The sequence below is a fragment of the Heterodontus francisci genome, chromosome 9 (genome assembly GCF_036365525.1).
Source record: "Heterodontus francisci isolate sHetFra1 chromosome 9, sHetFra1.hap1, whole genome shotgun sequence".
NCBI lineage: Eukaryota > Metazoa > Chordata > Chondrichthyes > Heterodontiformes > Heterodontidae > Heterodontus > Heterodontus francisci.
In genome coordinates this window covers 32587608-32605300 of record NC_090379.1, presented here as the reverse complement: position 1 = coordinate 32605300, position 17693 = coordinate 32587608, and the positions used below count along the sequence as shown (strand labels likewise).

General features: G+C 41.2%; 1 protein-coding gene across 1 annotated transcript in view; it reads left to right on the top strand.

The window, feature by feature from the left end:
• The window catches only part of LOC137373447 (protein unc-79 homolog), a 197256-nt gene that overhangs the window by 131154 nt on the left and 48409 nt on the right, over positions 1–17693 (top strand). The window contains 9 exon segments of the mRNA XM_068038269.1: positions 5152–5259; positions 7296–7416; positions 12390–12438; positions 12615–12754; positions 14160–14300; positions 14517–14555; positions 15714–15826; positions 17133–17218; positions 17401–17574. Coding sequence (XP_067894370.1) covers positions 5152–5259; positions 7296–7416; positions 12390–12438; positions 12615–12754; positions 14160–14300; positions 14517–14555; positions 15714–15826; positions 17133–17218; positions 17401–17574 — 971 coding nt within the window.

The following is a 17693-nucleotide window of genomic DNA, read 5'->3' as shown; positions in this document are numbered from 1 at the left end:
TACAAATCAGGAAATTAGAGCAGCGTGTAACATGGGCAATACAGTAATAATGGGAAACTTTAATTTACATATAGACTGGGTAAATCTAATTAGCACTAATGCTGTGGAGGATGAATACCTGGAGTGTGTACAAGATGGGTTTTTGGAGCAGGTTGTTGAGGAACCAACTAAAGATCAGGCTATTTTGGATTTAGTATTATGTAATAAGAAAGGGCTAATTAATAACCTTGCTGTAAAGGAGCCATTAGGAAATAGTAACCACAATATGATTAGAATTTTACATAAGTTTGAAAGAGATATATTTCATTCTGCAACTAGGGTCTTAAATCTGAACAAAGGAAACTACGAAGGTATGAGGACAAGTTGGCTACGGTGGATTAGGAAAATACATGAAAAGATTTGATGGTAGACAGGCAATGGCTAGTATTTAAATAAATATTACACGGTCTACGAGAAATATACATTCCTCAAAGACACAAACATCCAACACGAAAGGTGAATTATCTGTGGCTAACAAAAGAAGATCACATTAGATCAAAGGAAGTGGCTTATAAAGTCACCAAAAAAAGTGGTAAGCCTGAGGACTGGAAGCAATTCAGAATCCAGCAAAGGAGGACCAAGAAACTGATAAAGAAAGGGAAAAGAGAATATGAATGTAAGCTAGTTAGAAACATAAAGGTGAACTTCTTTAGGTATGTGAAAAGGAAAAGATTAGCAAGGGAGAATATGGGTCCATTGCAGGCAGAGACAGGAAAATTTACGGTGGAGAATGGGGAAAGTGGCGGAGAGACTAAACAATTACTTTGTGTCTGTCTTCAAGGAGGAAGACATAGAATATCTCCCAGAAATACTAGGGAACCAAGAGACTGGTAAAATGAGGAACTGAAAGAAATTAGTATCAATAAAGAGGTAGTACTCGAAAAATTAATTGGATTGAAAGTTGATAAACCCCCTGGACCGGAGGAGCTACATCCCAGAGTATTGAAGGAAATGTATATAGAGAAAGTGGATGCATTAGTGGTTATCTTTCAAAATTCTACAGATGCTGGAAGGATTCCTGCAGACTGGAAAGTAGCAAATGCAACCCCACTATTTAAGAAGGGAGTGAGTGAGAAAACTGCAGACCTGTTAGTTTGATGTCAGTAGTAGGGAAAATGTTAGAATCTCTTATAAAGGATGTGACAATTGGTTGCTTGGAAAATAATGATATGATTGGGCAGAGTCAACATGGATTTGTGAAAGGGAAATCATGTTTGACAAACCTTTTGGGAGTTGTTTGAGAATGTTACTTGTAACATAGATAAAGGAGAACCAGTGAATGTGGTGTATTTGGATTTTCAGAAGGCTTTTGATAAGGTCCCACACAGGAGGTTAGTAAAAAAAAAAATTAGAACACATGGGATTGGGGGTAATATACTGCTATGGACTGAGAATTGGTTACCAGACAGAAAGCAGAGAATAGGAATAAACGGGCCATCCTCAGAATGGCAGGCTGTTACTAGTGGGGTACTGCAAGGATCAGTGCTTGGGTCAAGCACTGGCTGTTCGCAATCCACATAAATGATTTGAATGTAGAGACCAAATGTAATATTTCCAAATTTGCTGATGACACAAAACTAGATGGGAATGTAAGTTGTGAGGAGGATGCAAGGAGGCTTCAAGGGGATTTGGACAGGCTAAGTGAATGGGCAAGAACATGGTAGATGGAATATAATGAGAATTAGTGTAAAGTGATCCACTTTGGTAGAAAAAAAGAGTATTTCTTAAATGGTGAGGTTGGGATGTGTTGGTGTCCAAAGTGACCTGCGTGTCCATGTTCATGAGTCACTAAAGCGAGTATGGAGGTGCAGTAATCAATTAAGAAGGCAAATGGTATGTTGGCCTTCATTTGAGTACAAGAGTATACATGTATTGCTGTAATTGTACAGAGCCTTGGTGAGACTGCAGCTGGAGTATTGTGTACAGTTTTGATCTCCTTATCTAAGGAAGGATATACTTGCCAAAGAGGGAGTGCAACAGAGGTTCACCAGCCTAATCCCTGAGATGGTGGGATTGTCTTATGAGGAGAGATTGCAGAAACTGGGCCTGTATTCTTTAGAGTTTCGAAGAATGAGAGGTGATCTCATTGAAACTTAAAAAATTCTTACAGGGCGTGACAGGGTCGATGTGAATAGGATGTTTCCTCTGGCTGGTGAGTCTAAAACCGTGGGACAAAGTCTCAGAATAAGGGGCAGGCCATTTAAGACTGAGATGAGGAGGAATTTCTTTACTCAGAGGGTCATGAATCTTTGGAATTCTCTACCCCAGAGGGCTGTGGAAGCTCAATCATTGAGCATGTTCGAGACAGAAATTGATAGCTTTCTGGAAACTAATGACATCAAGGGATCTGGGGATAATGGGGAAAAATGGCATAGAAGTAGATGATCAGCCATGATCTGTTTGAATGGCGGAGCAGGCTTGATGGGCTGAATGGCCTACTCCTGCTCCTATTTCCGATGTTCCAAATGGATTCTGCCCTTGTCCCCTCAAGGACAATCTCCTCTTTGCAACACTACAGTGTCTTCCCTAATCAGTATTGCTATCCCATCACACTTCTCTCCTTCTCCATCTTTTCTGAACCATTGTATATTAAGCACTCAGTCCTCACCATTTTTAAGGCACATTTCTGTTATTGCCACTACATCATATTCCCATACTGCTATTTGTACTTGTAGCTCACCAACCTTATTCATCACACTTTGTGCATTTACGCACAAGCATTGTAATCCTGTCTTAGCATTCCTTTGCCCCAGAGCTGATCTCAATGTCCCAAGAATCTGAACCCCTCACTCCTGCACCATGCTTTGATTCTTCCTATCTGCCTATTTCTACTCTTGCTAGTACGTGGCACTGGAGTAATCCAGAGAATACTATCTTTGAGCTTCTACTGTTTAACGTCCTCCCTAGCTCCTGAAAATCTGACCTTAGGACCTCAATACCTGCCCTTGCTAGGTCATTGGTACCAACTTGTACCACAGTTTCTGGCTCACTCCCTTTCCCCTGCAGAATATCCTGCACCCTCTCCATGATGTCCTTTACCCTGGCATCAGGGAGGCAACACAGCATGCGGAACTCACAATGACGGTTACAAAAATGCCTGCATGTTTCCCTGACTATGGAATCTCCTATAACAACTGCATTTCTACACATTGCTGCTCCCTCCTGTACAGTCTGTTGTCCATTGGTGTCATGGTCTGGACTGCACTCCTTCAGGGTATCATTACTTCCAGCAGTCTCCAATGCTGAGTACCTGTTTGTGAATGGCACGCACCTCGAAGACTTCCACATTTTCTGCCTCTTCCTAGTCTTCCAAATGGCCACACAGCTAGTATCCTGAACTCTTACTGCCTGTGGGGTGACCACCTCCTGGAAAGTACAATCCTGGAAACTCTCCTGCTCCCTGACGCTCCTCAGTGACTCAGCTGCCCCTCAAGCTCAGAAATTCTGAGCTTGAGCTGATGCAGCCGGAGACACTTCCTACAAACACAGACACCCAAAACACATGAAATGTCCTGGAGTTCCGACATGATGCAGCAATTGCAAGCAACAGGTTGCAGCTGCCCATCCATGTTCTTTAAAAAAAACTCTATTCTTTCTTTTAGAATATTGTTTGTACCTTGTTTAAAGTATTAATTTCAATTAAATCCTCTAGACCTGCTCTGTGCTGCTACTCTTACTAATTCACTCAGTGTTATACTCACCCTGATTGAGGTTGTTAATTTCCCAGCTCCTAATTTGAAAGACTACCCTAGTTTAACGAGAGAAAAAGAGAAATACTCACCAACCAATCACTTACCCGCTTTCCTGTGGTGTCACACATTGGAATTTTTGGTTTCCAGTCACAGTGCTCTCTCTCTGCCGCTGCTTTACTTCCGCTGTGCTCTTCGACCTTCCGCTGTTCTTGCAGTGTGGTCTCTCTCTCTCTCGATCTGCTGCTGCTTTATCTCTGCTGTGCTGCTCGACCTTCCGCTGTTCTTGTGGCATTCTCTCTCTCTCTCTGCCCCAGCTTTATCTTCTCTGTGATCTTGGACTTTCCGCTGTTCTTCCAGCATACTCTTTTTCTCTCTCTCTCTCTCTGCTGCTGCTTTATCTCCGCTGTGCTCTTTGACCTGCTGCTGTTCTTGCGGCATTCTCTCTCTCTCTCTCTCTCCTCTCTCTCTTTGCTCCTGCTTTATTTCCACTATCTCTCAGACCTTCCTCTGCTGTTCTTGCAGTGTGTTCTCTCTCTCTCTCTGTCTCTTTCTCTCAGCTGCTGCTTTATCCCCACTGTCTCTCGGACCTTCCGCTGTTCTCGCAGTTCTCCTGCTGCTGGAAAAAGTGCATGTGTGATAGGATTGTATGGGCACAGGATTGGGCTCTGCTGTAATGACGCCTGGAGTCCAGTAACCTGCTGCCAGTTACTACCATAACTTATGCATGACGAGTCATCATTTGGGTGAGGCACTGGGCAGCATGGGGCAAAACGGGATAGCACCCATGGAGCTCTACAAATTTGTGCCTTTCAGAAGAGGTGGAGAGAAAAATAGAGGGATGAGAGGATTTGTTATCAATTTTCTTCATTCATTTTACAGGATTTTTATTTTAAGTATAATAAGTTTGATGGGCATATGAGCAGGAGATTAATGGAACTATTCTCCACAAATTGACAAAATTGCTTATCATACTGAATCAGGAAATACCTCTTTACTCGCTAAGTAATGAAGTTTATAACTGCTTTCTAAGTGCTTTAAGTTATTCTAAATAATCTTGCCATTGAAAACATAAGTAATCTTTCATTTTAAATCAATGTTTTTATATTGGCCCTATTTAAGTGTGTATAAAAATTTGTGACAAACATATTACATACTTGGAAGGCACACTGTGTCTCAATTTAACCTTTTTTATCTTTGTGAATAGAATATGAGTATTTTATTTTTAATGCTAATTATTAATAGCACGAAGACTTGTAAAGAAACTGTAATTAAATCTCATAGTAAAATAATAACTAGAATTTATTAGCTGAGTTTAAAATAGCAGCATTTGATGCTGAAATTTAGCTCAGTTTGTCATGGTGGTTTGAGTTATGAAGCTCAGAAAAAAATGTTATATTCGTGGTACAAAATTGTTTTGCAGATCAGTCTGTTAAAGGTCTTTCAGCTCTGGATATGCCAAGAGAATCTGCCTCTGCTCCAACACTAGAAGCAGCTGTGCCAGAGACAAGTAGCCACTCTTCCATATCAAGTAAACTAATTAAAATACTGTGTACAAAATGCTTGTCTAATCAGTTCCACACTTTTAATAATTTTTTTTAACACTGCAGCTCAGTGTACTTAAACACCAGTAGGAAGGCCATGACAAATAAAATCCTTGTTTCTGGTCACCGTGTGGATTATCTTCAAAGCTGTGGGTCAACATTTTGTCTCCTTGGTTGTTTGCTGTCTGGTAAGGATGAGCATCAAACTGAATTGAGAAACCATAGTAACCCAAATCAGGCCATTTTGATTCTGCTCATGAGTGTCCATGTTTTACCCAGTTTGAACTGCTCTTGGGATTAAATGCACCTTTCCTTTTCTAAATGAAAGAAAAAGGCCCCACATATATATGTAGTGCTGTTTTATGTGTTCTGCAATGCCTTTTGCATTGCAAAAAATATAATTTGCACATCCCTACTTGGCACCCCACTAAACATTTCCTCTTTGTGGCACCTAACCACAACAACAAAGGTTTATGTTTCATATCTGGCAGTCTAGAGGTATGTGACATTTTTTTTTTATGAATTTGAACTCCCGATGTGAAGCTTGACCCATTAGGAACTCAGAAATCTGGACAGAAAATTCAGTGAGGCTGACTGACCTGCATTACTGAAATTGACCCTTCACCCACAAACACCCAGCCAAAAAAACTTATCCCCGCATTTAGTCTACAAAAATGTCTTCTCAATAATTGTTCTGAACAGAAAAAAGGATGATTATTTCTCGGCCTGATAGAATACCTTTTACTTTTAAACATAAACATGTTACTCGAATGAGAAACTGTCTAAAGCATTGGGCATTATTTTCAGTCAGGCTTGTATGTAGGATCTATTGAAACTTCAGATGTGTTTTTAACCCAACTGGCTGGGTAAGAGACCCATGGGTCGAGTAGAATGCCAGTTTTACACCCTGCCAAATATTATACTCCGTTGGCTTCAATGGGGAGTAAAATGGGGACATGAGGGGAGGTGGGTATAAAATCTGCATTGCACCCGATTTTCTCAGGTTCCCAAAGGGTGGGTTAGGTTAAAAGTGTCCCCTTTAATTCTATGTACGTATGTGTGTGCATGTATATGCCTGCACTTGTGTGAGTAACAACCAGTATATTATGAGAAAATTTAATATAGAATGATAATTGATTAGGTCCTTCTAAAATAGCCTAGATAGATAGCCAACTGAAATGCCTTAAGGTCTGATCATCAGTTGATGAATACTGTATATTGGTACTCTTTCTTGATGCTCTGATTTGCAATGGGTGGCTTCAGTTTAGAAATCAAATTATGAATGCCAGTTTTAAGGAGTAAATATCAGCATAACATTTACATTGATTTTGTGCTGAATTGATATATTTTAATTCAGTACAATGCTGAAATGAATATTCAAACAGTCATCTGAAATGTTTCCAAACGGTGGCTGTTTATGAATTGATGTAACACTCTGAATTTTAATGGCAATAGTGAGTTTGAAGTCATGCGTGAGTCGGAGCTTTCCTTTATCAGTGATGGCCTTTGACTTGATTTGACCTGTTAGTAAGAAAGTTCCAGTTGTGGTAAAATCCCTTGGCTTACAGGCGAAGGATTTCCTCAGAGCTGCTTCTACTCTGCTGTTGTAACGTCACCAGAAGTGTGGCAGAAATCTTGTTTACACATTGGAGAGGTGATGGATGGTGGAAGGGTAGCAACTCTGAGGGAATTCCTTGCCGTGCATATCTTTTCAGTTTTGTCAAATTATACGTCAAATGCTGAATTCAATACGGTGTTTAATCAAATTTAAATATGCATTTCAGAGAAGTCAGCAGTCAAAGTGAAATTTATGTATTTTAGTCATTCCCTTATTGCTGGGTTCATATGATGACAGCCTGAACCCAGTAACTACAGGTCTCTTTGTAAACTGACAACAGACAGGGTTTGGAAAGGATCAGAAGCAAATGATTGACCACTACATTATTCTTTATTTGAACACTGAGTTCCATTTACTTTAAACCAGCTCCACCTGTTTCAGTATTTGTTTTTATGCCATGTTTAGTTCAATATAGGCAAATGAAAAGGGGATCTCTGGGGGCCCTGACACTGAACCAGTTAATGAAGAGACAACTGGAACACCAGTCTAGTGTACCTCACAACATCAGTAACTGGGACACTGGTTAGTATGTTCTACATTACGATATACACACAGTCAAAACCTGATATTGCAAACGCGTGAAGACTGCTGATTCTTACCAGGGTTCATTATGTCATGTATGAGCACTTTTGTTGAGTATGGGTGGACCTTGATGAGAACCAGGAAAAACATTGGTCATAATGGGAGGTTTCTCCTAATGTAGTTTGTTGCAAAGGAGTTGATTGCATCACTCAGCAGACTGAAGGCTGCTACATTTTCTTTCACAAATCAAACTCCAGTTCTTTATTAGCTTATTTTCAAAGAGCCACTTGATATTTGTTCTTTGTTCTTCCCATCTTTTTTTTGAAACATTTATGCTTCCAGAACTCATCTCCGGATTTTACACAAGAATGCATAATTCAAGTCCAGAAATTTCAAATTATGTTAATTCCTCTAGTCAAACATGCTGAAAGTTTAAGCTGCTTGAAACTAATCTGAAACTAAACAATGTGTTCTTCCAACACTGTCATTGCCACTGATGAATAAGAGGCCCAAACTAAATGATACCTCTGTACTCAAAGCAACGCAACAGAATCTGATTTTTTTATGTTGCCTTTAATTTGGTTCTAAAAATCTGCAGCTCATCTGGCATACTCCCACTATAGTTTTGACCCAAGTCCACTGCAAGGCCTACAGATTGGGCTAAGAGCTGGGAAGCTGATTCCCTTCCCTAATTCGGAATCTCCAATTGCCCCCAAACGCGCCCACTTTCGTAAAAAGGGCCTGGGAGGGGAGAGAACTCCTGCTTTCCCAGCTTCAGTCACTCCACCTGGTCACAGCAGGTGTACTATGCTGCTAAATTGTGGCTCAGGGGACCACATTGGGATTCAGGTCAGGATTGGGACCTGGATCCTGAACGAAACGTAAACTTTTTGTTTCAAATGACCATTTCACAAAGGATAGCCACTGGGGACACCAATAACCTCCGCCTAGGGAGCAGGAAGGATATAACACCTCACTCTTCTGTCAGACATTCTAGTTACTCTGAAATGGTGCAAATCCTAGATGCGCCCCTACTGGAGCTGGCACCTGCTATTGCCATGATGAAGGGATTTCTCCTTGACCCCAGGTTGAGGTTCTAGGTGGATATATCTGAGCAACTATCTCTGAATGTGTCCCCACATGGATTTCCAGAGTCCTGATTTCATTTACTTTTTGTCATTTTGTTACTATTTCTGACATTCTAATTTCTGAAATATACATTTGTATTTATAACTGAATGTATATCGGGGACGGTATTATCTGACAGGTAGACATGACAGAGTAAGGAAATGATGCTGCCCCTCATGAGCTATTTGCTCTGAAGATTATAATTACATTGGCCAGTCCATGATGCATTCTTTTTTTTTGTTCAGTCACAGGATGTGGGCAAGGCCAGCATTTATTGCCAGTCCCTACTGGCATTGTGAAGGTGGTGAGCCACCTTCTTGAATACAACTGAATAGCTTCCTAGGCCGTTTCAGAGGCAGTTAATTCCCATTTTTTTGTACAGGAAAGTAATATGGAACGAGAGTCAGCAACCTCACCATTCTTTCCCCTTTCTGCTGAGTTTCCCAACCAGAAATAAGTCTTATTTTAAATAAGAGCTTAATGAATAGATGTTTAAAAAAAAAAATCAGGTGCTTTCACAAATGTTATGAACATTTTTTTTGGAAGGCTGATTTTTAATATACTGTTTTGGGGAATAAAAAAAGAATTTTTTTCAGTCAATTAACTCTTTAACCTAATTCATTTCCAAACACATTTAATTTTAAGTACTATTTTGCTGATAGCAGTCCTCAATTCAACAAAAAATAGTGATTTTTCTGCATTGTTTTGTAGCAAATTATCAGCTTGGTTTAGTTGGTAGCACTCTTGCCGATGAGTCAGAGAGTTGTGGGTTCAAGCTCCACTCTAGGTTTTGAGTACATAATCTATGCTGCTATCTTCTTCTTCTTCTTTGACCTCCTTATCTCGAGAGACAATGGATAAGCGCCTGGAGGTGGTCAGTGGTTTGTGAAGCAGCGCCTGGAGTGGCTAGAAAGGCCAATTCTAGAGTGACAGGCTCTTTTGTCGGGGCTGTTACAGTGCAGTATTGAGGGAGTGCAGCATTATTGAAGCTGCTGTCCTTTGGATCAGATTAAACTGAGGACCCTTCTCCCTGTTCAGGTGGATGTAAAAGATCCACGGCACCATTTAAAGAGCAGAAATTCTCCCAGTGCCCTAACAAACATTCCTCCCAAAACCCAACACTACCAAAAACAAATTAACTGGTCATTCTCACACTTGCTTTGTGTAAATTGGCTGCTGCAATTGTTTACATAACAACAGTGATTGTAAGTGCTGTAGAACATCCTGAGATCATGATGAGGTGCTACATAAATTATATTTCTTTCTTTCTAAACCCATAGCTTTTCTGTATTTCTCAGTTGTTCCAAATCACATGACTGTTATTACATCGAAGTTAGGGCATAGAAACAGGCCATTTGGCCAAACTGCTCCATGCTCCACATGAACCGCCTCCCACCCTACCTCTTCTGACCCTGTTATGTTTGTTGCTTTGGTGAATGTGTGTTTTGCTCTTTTTTCCCCCTCCTTTTTTAATGTATTTTTTTCGGCTATAAGGGTGGGAAATGGGAAAATTCAAGCTGGTGTTACAGGGATGATTTTCTGAGGTCCAAGTTAATGCAGAGTTCTAAGAAAATATATTAGATAAAAAAAATCAGCATAAAATTTCATCCCCAGGTAACTATTTTCTATTCAAAGTGCTTATCTATAAGGGTCTATTTGAGTGGGATCAGATGCACACTGTGTGAATACTAGAAAGATGAAATGTGGGAGTGCATTAGGTTTTACACATTGATGAGTTAATAACTTTTGTCCAGATAGTAGTGTACAGAATGTAGGTATACATTATGGTGCCCAGTCCTCCTGCTCAAGCTGTGTATTGTTCAATTATGCAGCGGCATAACTGTGCCTAACAATAGAAATTGGAAAATAAATTGATTATTGATCCTTCTGTTCACTCACTACTGCTGTGCTTATCTTGCTTTCTCATAGTTGTAATTTTTGGGACAGTGGAAATTTTAAAGTAAAATTGTTCTGCAAAGTACATGTAAAATCAGTGCAGAAAATTCTTGTACCTAATGTGTCTATGTTGTTAATTAGCACTGATTAACTAAAATGCTCTGGCAGTTTCATAGATAAGGGAAATGACATTTAATGTGTTTCTTTGTTACGCTTAGTGCCTTTTCAAAGTCATTGGTTCCCAACACATGTAGTTTTGCACAGCAGGCAGCAACAATGTAGTGAAATAGCTGGACTTGCTGTGGCCAGCAGCTGGAAAAATCCATTTATTCACTGCTTCTTCCTGCCCACTGGCCAAATCTGGCAGCTTTGCTTAAGTGTTGCTATTTGCTACAGGAGACCTGATGGGCTGAATGGCCTCCTTCTGTGCTGTAAAACTTTCTATGTTTCTATGAGACCCCATGTTGGTAGCTACTGCTAGCATTGCACTAAGCATGCATATTACACACAAATTTAAAAAAAAACATCTTGGCATACATTTAGATACTCTTTCCTGTAACTATTGAGTTTCATAAATGTTAAGTTGTTGTTGAGGGAAAGAATAAAAGTACCTTTAAGCTGCTAACTTGGTGGGAGTAAATTCAGGAGAAAATGTCTACCTGAATTCTGAGATACTGTTTTGGCATGTCATGCATGGTTACTATAGACACACAAGTATGTAGTTTATAAAAAGAAATGAAAGCATTCTGTTCAGTATGCACACACTGGGCTGGATTTTAAGATCCCGCCGCTGATCTCGGCAGCGAGCTCAAAAAATGTCGGCCTGCATGCATGGGCCGCATGCCAAAGAGTTGCTGTGGTCTCCTGCGTGATGGCTCATTTAAATAGCCAGGTCGCCCCCCCACCCCCCCCAGCCCCCAATCACGTGGAAAGGGGCAGGCTGTCCCTCACCAGAAATGGCGTCAGCTGCCTGTGTGCAGGCACTGGCGCCCTTTTTAAAGGGCAGCCAGCCCTTCTGGCAATTTGAAGTTTTAAAGTGAACCTGCCCAAAATTTACAAAATAAAATTGTAACATGCTTTTTCAACCCTGTCCCCAATAAAAATTGCATACATATTTGCCCTACCCCCAAAAAACACATCTTTGAATTATGACCTCCCCCCCCACCCCCAGACTGTACAAAGTTGAAAGTTCACCCTTTCCCACCATGCCCTACACTCATAACGTTTATTTGACCCCATTGCCGCCCCCGCACTGAAAATCTTAACTCCTCCCCCCTCCCCACCAGTGTCACACCAGCTTTCCCCAGACGGGGAATTGAAGGTGTGGAAGTGCCGGCCGCTGCACTGAGGATCATGCCGGGCCTGGAAGATCGTGGGTAAGTAGATTTAAATTTATTCATATCATTAATTTATATATTGAAACAGTGTTCCCGTCGCCCAGCACCTAGGATGCCCCCACAGGGCCTCGCCGCTGCCGGCAGGATCGGGCCAGGCCCTCCCAGTGTCGGCCTCCATGGCGGGCCTCTGCTGGACCCATCCTCTGCCCCACCCCGCCATGGAACACGATGTCGGGAGCTTGGTAAAATCCAGCCCACTCACATTGCAGCTGCTCACCACAGTTAAACACGTGCAAATGAGCCTCCGGGTCTTCTCTCATGCACCTCTAATAACTTCATTCTTGCACTTTCAGAAATTCTATTTTGTCGTCCATTCAAAACAGGATCTCACATTTATGAACAAAAAACTAATCAGCTAATCAGCCAAATAAAGGTTTGCCACTCGGGTCTGACATAACGTTTTTAAAGACTTCCAATTTCCCAATTAAGCTGTGTGCTTTATGGCAGCAGAGCCAACATTGTGATTCTTGCACCAATCAGTTTTACAACAGCAAACACCAAAGCCTAGCTTTGTAACATTACCAAATCCCATGTAATCCCATTGTGCAGCACAGAGTTTATATCCTGGCAGGAAGCCACCCCAAGTTCCCACCAGCACAAAACCGGTAAAATGATGCTATAAAGCCATCTAACTCAGACTAATTTGGATGTATTCAGTGTATTCTGACGTAGCCTTTGACATCTTTACTTATTCAGTTTAAAAAGATCAAAACCTGTTAAAATTGAGTGAAATGGATCTTTTTTGGTCAGATTTAAGTAATTCATTATCTTGCATTGATAGATAATGCAACATTTGTAAGTGCCTGTTATTTTCATAGGTGCTACGAAATCTAGTTTGCTATCAGCACAGAGCATAGTCAGCATGTTTGTTCCTGCACCAGAGGAATTTACAGATGATCAGCCAACCCTAATGTCAGACAGGTAAGCATATACATTTGTAAACCATGTCTTTTGGACAACAGTTTTTGTGATTGTTTCCCTGTATAATTTTTACAATATATTAAAATATTCCTGAATGGAAATACAATTTTGTTTGCTTTAAAGAAAATTCAAGATACAACACTCATTAATATAGATATCCATTATTATTATATTGCATTTTTCAGAGAAAAAAATTGACAATATCTTTGTCCCATTTGAGTTTTACAGAAATTGCATATTACTCTGATAGTGTGTGAGCCAGTTTTCTTGTGGGTTACACATCTGAATGTTTATAAACATGGTGGGCAGGGGTGGGGGAAGTGAAGGTACTTGCCTTTTAACAGATGATATCTCATGTAGATTGCACTCTAAAGCGATTATCACTTCAAACTTCAGTGTCAAGAAGCAATAGGGTTTCTTCGGTCCAGCAAGGCTTTCTATAAAGACCAGGCACAGTACACTTACAACATTGAGATCTGTACCTTGCTAATTTTTAAATTTTTTTTTACTGTTTCACCTAAATTTTCTGAGTATGTCCTGGTGGTGAGGAAGTTCACCCACTGCCAAGTGAGATTTTCTGGCATCTAATGAGAAACAAGACAAGTCCGCCTCTGTCAGAATGTAGTCACAAAATGACCTCCTTAATGTTTGCAATTTTTAAAGTAGTTTTATGCGGATACAAGCAGTGCAATAAAACACAACATACAAAACCCTAATAAAAGGGTACCAAATGCAAAATAAATAGAAGTAGTCACTGAGCATTTTACAAGTGGCAGTGACATAGAACATAGAACATTACAGCGCAGTACCAGTCTTCTGTTAAATATGAATAGATAAGTATTTAGCCAATTATAAGTCCACCCAGACAGATATATTATAATGTAGTGATTGCACAAAACCTAGTGTGGACTAGAGTGAATCAATTGTATTTATATAACATTCCAGCAGTTTTCATGGTGATTTTGTTCTGGTGTGTAGACTATAAATGACTAGATTTATTGAAACTGGTCTCCAGGGAGGATTAGCGTCTTGACCTATGGGATCCATATCAAAGAACCCCAGCCAGATAGGGAAACACTGGTAAAACTCACCAGAACACAGAAAAATGACATATGATGACTGAATCAAAATATTCTAGCATTTATGAATACTGTCAGAGGGGGCGAGGTTGAGTTTGCACAGATGTTGCAAGTAAGGCCTGAAACTTTCCGTTGTGGAGGATATGGATAGGTCGTAGGTGCCCAGGGCCCTGAGAATTCTTAATCCAGTTCTTTTAGTTTTGTAACCTGCGACAGTGGGATTTGAATTCATAACCTATGGACTGCTAGTTCAGTACCAAAACACCTAGACTCATACCCTTAATGTTGAAGAAGGACCATTCTAACCATTTCATTCTTTTGTACAGATGCCTTGACTGTGGGGCTGTTCTTGAAGAATATGATGAAGAAACATTGGGATTGGCTATTGTTGTACTTTCAACATTTACTCACTTGAGCCCAGACTTAGCTGCTCCTTTGCTGCTTGATATTCTGCAGTCAGTTGGAAGGTAACTATTATAATGGTTTTTGATATACGCTTTCTTTAAAATGTATTAAAAGTATTGACAGAACTTTGAACGGTGGTTGCCGCGAGTGAATTTTTAGCACAACTGCCAGTAGTTTTCTGACATTTTATCTGAATGCATGTTTTGAAGTGAAAAATAACTGTATAATTCATGTTTTATGTGCAGATAAGTAACTTTACTGATGACTTTTCATTTCAGACTGGCATCAAGCACCCTTTTTTCTGGTCAGGCAGAAAGGTATTTACATGCCTTTGTTGTTACAGTGACGTATGCAAAAACATTTCAGTCATGTTTTTACTATTGTTTGCCAAGTGTTCCTATCTTGAAACTATTATTCATCACTAAACTGGTAATTTATTTGATGCATTTGTTCACTCTCCATATCCCATGGATGAGGAGACAGGCAAGAATCATTGGTCTTCATTGTTCATTGGTTTTCACTAATGCTGCTTCAGTGATTCAGAGTGACAGGCTGTCTTATATTTCCTCTTTCTCTTCCTGAGGGGAGCATGCAACCAGCCCATGGTGTATGGTTGAGCGCAGGAGCTCGCTGTTTGTACGCAGGAATCTGTGCTTTGCCACTTGTTGACACTTCAGTATGCGGTAGCTGTTTGCCCTTCCTCTCATAAACCTACAACTACCCTTTAATGCAGAAAGGAGACAGGTTGGACACTTTTATGGGGGAAGATTTTTAATTGCCACCCACCCATTTCTCACCTGAAAAACAGGTGGTCAGCTATTGCAAACTGGTGGTATTTGAGGTAGTGGGGGGTGAGGGGGAAGGTGTGGCAGTGTGACACTATTGATACCCGTTGGATGGCCATGGTCTTCCTGATGCAATTTTAAGACAGACCTGTAAATAGGTCTAGAACATGGTTGCTTCACATACAAATTGGCCTCCTGCACCAGTTGTATGACCCCGATTACAATTTTCTGCTACAAACTGACAGAGCATGCACCATGCACACTCCACCCAGTTGTACCAGGCCTTGAGTAGCCTAATCAAGGAGGAGGCAGTCAAAACATGGCACAACAAACTTGATTTTTTTGATGAGCCAGGAGTAGCAAGATGGGAACTGGCTAATTTGCAGCATGCTAGTGAGGCTTGAGCCTCAAAATGGCTCCTGTTTCACGCCAGCAGCCGCAGACGGGTGGAAAGGCTGTTCGGGTAACTTTGTGCCCACTTTGGGATCTACTTGAATTTCGCTCTCCTATATCTCTTGCAATACTGTTGCAACACAGATATGTCTGTTTGTGGAGTATCAGACATGATGCCAGTGTCCCAAAATTTGGCGCTATTAATGCATTTCCTTCGAAATGATGACATTGCATGCTATATATTTGAGTAAAGTTTAACTGAGTATGACATATTTCTGCCTTTTTCATTTTTTCAAGCATGATGATTCCTGGCAATGCTGCTGGTGTGGCAAAGCAATTTTTACGCTGTATTTTTCATCAGCTAGCTCCCAATGGCATACTTCCACAGCTATTCCAAAGCAACATCAAAGGTATGATACTTTACATTTATTTGATGCACTAGCATTTTGATGCTGAATGCCAACCCTTCATGGGCTGAATTTTACAGACCCCCCGATGTTGTGGGTTGTGGCGTTGGGGGGCGGGGGGGGAGCTGAAAATGCCTCTGGGAGAGGGCGGCCACGCACCCCGACACCGGGATGTCCCGGCTCCATATTGATGGCGGCAGCGAGGCCTCATGGCAGTCCCCCACCGCTCAGCGACAGGCCCGCCATTTAAATGTTTATGTTTATGTTTAGAGATACAGCACTGAAACAGGCCCTTCGGCCCACCGAGTCTGTGCCGACCATCAACCACCCATTTATACTAATCCTACACTAATCCCATATTCCTACCACATTCCCACATGTCCCTATATTTCCCTACCACCTACCTATACTAGGGGCAATTTATAATGGCCAATTTACCTACCAACCTGCAAGTCTTTTGGCTTGTGGGAGGACGGAGCACCCGGAGAAAACCCACGCAAACACAGGGAGAACTTGCAAACTCCACACAGGCAGTTCCCAGAATTGAACCTGGGTCGCTGGAGCTGTGAGGCTGCGGTGCTAACCACTGTGCCACTGTGCCGCCCTAATATTTAAATAAATTAAAATCAGTGAATTAATTATACTTTACATTCCTGCCGTCTGTCCCGGTGTGATCTTCGTGCCGCTGGCCGGCACTCCCACGCCTTCGGATCCCCGTCTGGGGAAATGAGGCGGAACACTGGTTGGACACGGGGAGGAGGTAAGTTTCTCAGTGCGGGGAGTGGGGAGGGAAATGGGGTCAAAGAAACATCATTGGTGTAGGGGTTGGTGGGAAGAGTTTTATGTTAAAGTTTGTGCACTTTGGGTGGGGGCGGGGGGGAAGGCCAGGTGGACAAGGTAAGGGTTTCGGAGGGGGGGGGGGGGTGCGAGAAGGCAAGTAATTAATTTTATGGTTAGTGGAGGGGTGGGAGGGGGGGAAAATAAATGTATTCAATTTTTTTTCATTAACTGTTTCCTTAAATATTTAAATTGAACGGTAGGGCTCAAAGTCCTTTAAAAATGGCATCAGCGCCTGCGCACAGGCAGCTGACGCCATTGCCGGGGACGGACAGCCTGTCCCCTCTATGTCATCGTGGGGGGGGGCGGAGTGGGGGCGTTGGGTGTGGAGCGGTCTGCCCCGGCTATTTAAATGAGCCAACGCGCTTAGGACTGTGGCGGTTCTGCAACGTGCGGGCAGCCATTTTTCAACCCCATATTTTCTAAACTTAGAAATAAACAAATTTTTGAAATAGTTTTATTTTGACATTAGATGGAAGCTTCCTTCGAACTTTGGCCTCGTCTCTGATGGACTTCAATGAGCTGAGTTCAGTAGCAGCACTGAATCAACTACTGGAGGTATTGTGGAGTTTAGAAAGAACATGCAAGTTATAAATTTTTCTTAGTAATTTTTTGACATGTCCTGTGATAGAAAAAAGTCATTAATTGACAATATATTCCAAGTTAAATGTGACAACTGCTAAATGATATATTTTTTAATCCAGTACGTTATGAATATTTGTGGTACAAATGTGATACAGGGTTTAAACAACAAGAAGAACCTGCCAGCAGGAGGAGCCATGCTTCGCTGTTTAGACAACATAGCCACTTACATGGAAGCTTTGCCTATGGATTTACCAAGCAATCTATGGACTACAATATGCAATCAATTTCAGACATTTTTGACCAAACTGCCATGCATACTGCCACTGAAGGTAAGAAAGAATTTACTGACCTGGTGCCATTTTGATATTTAGATGAATAAGTATGACAAGCTAAGGGTAACACATTTTTATTACAAATCTAACTTTGCATTGAGCTGGATACCATAAAA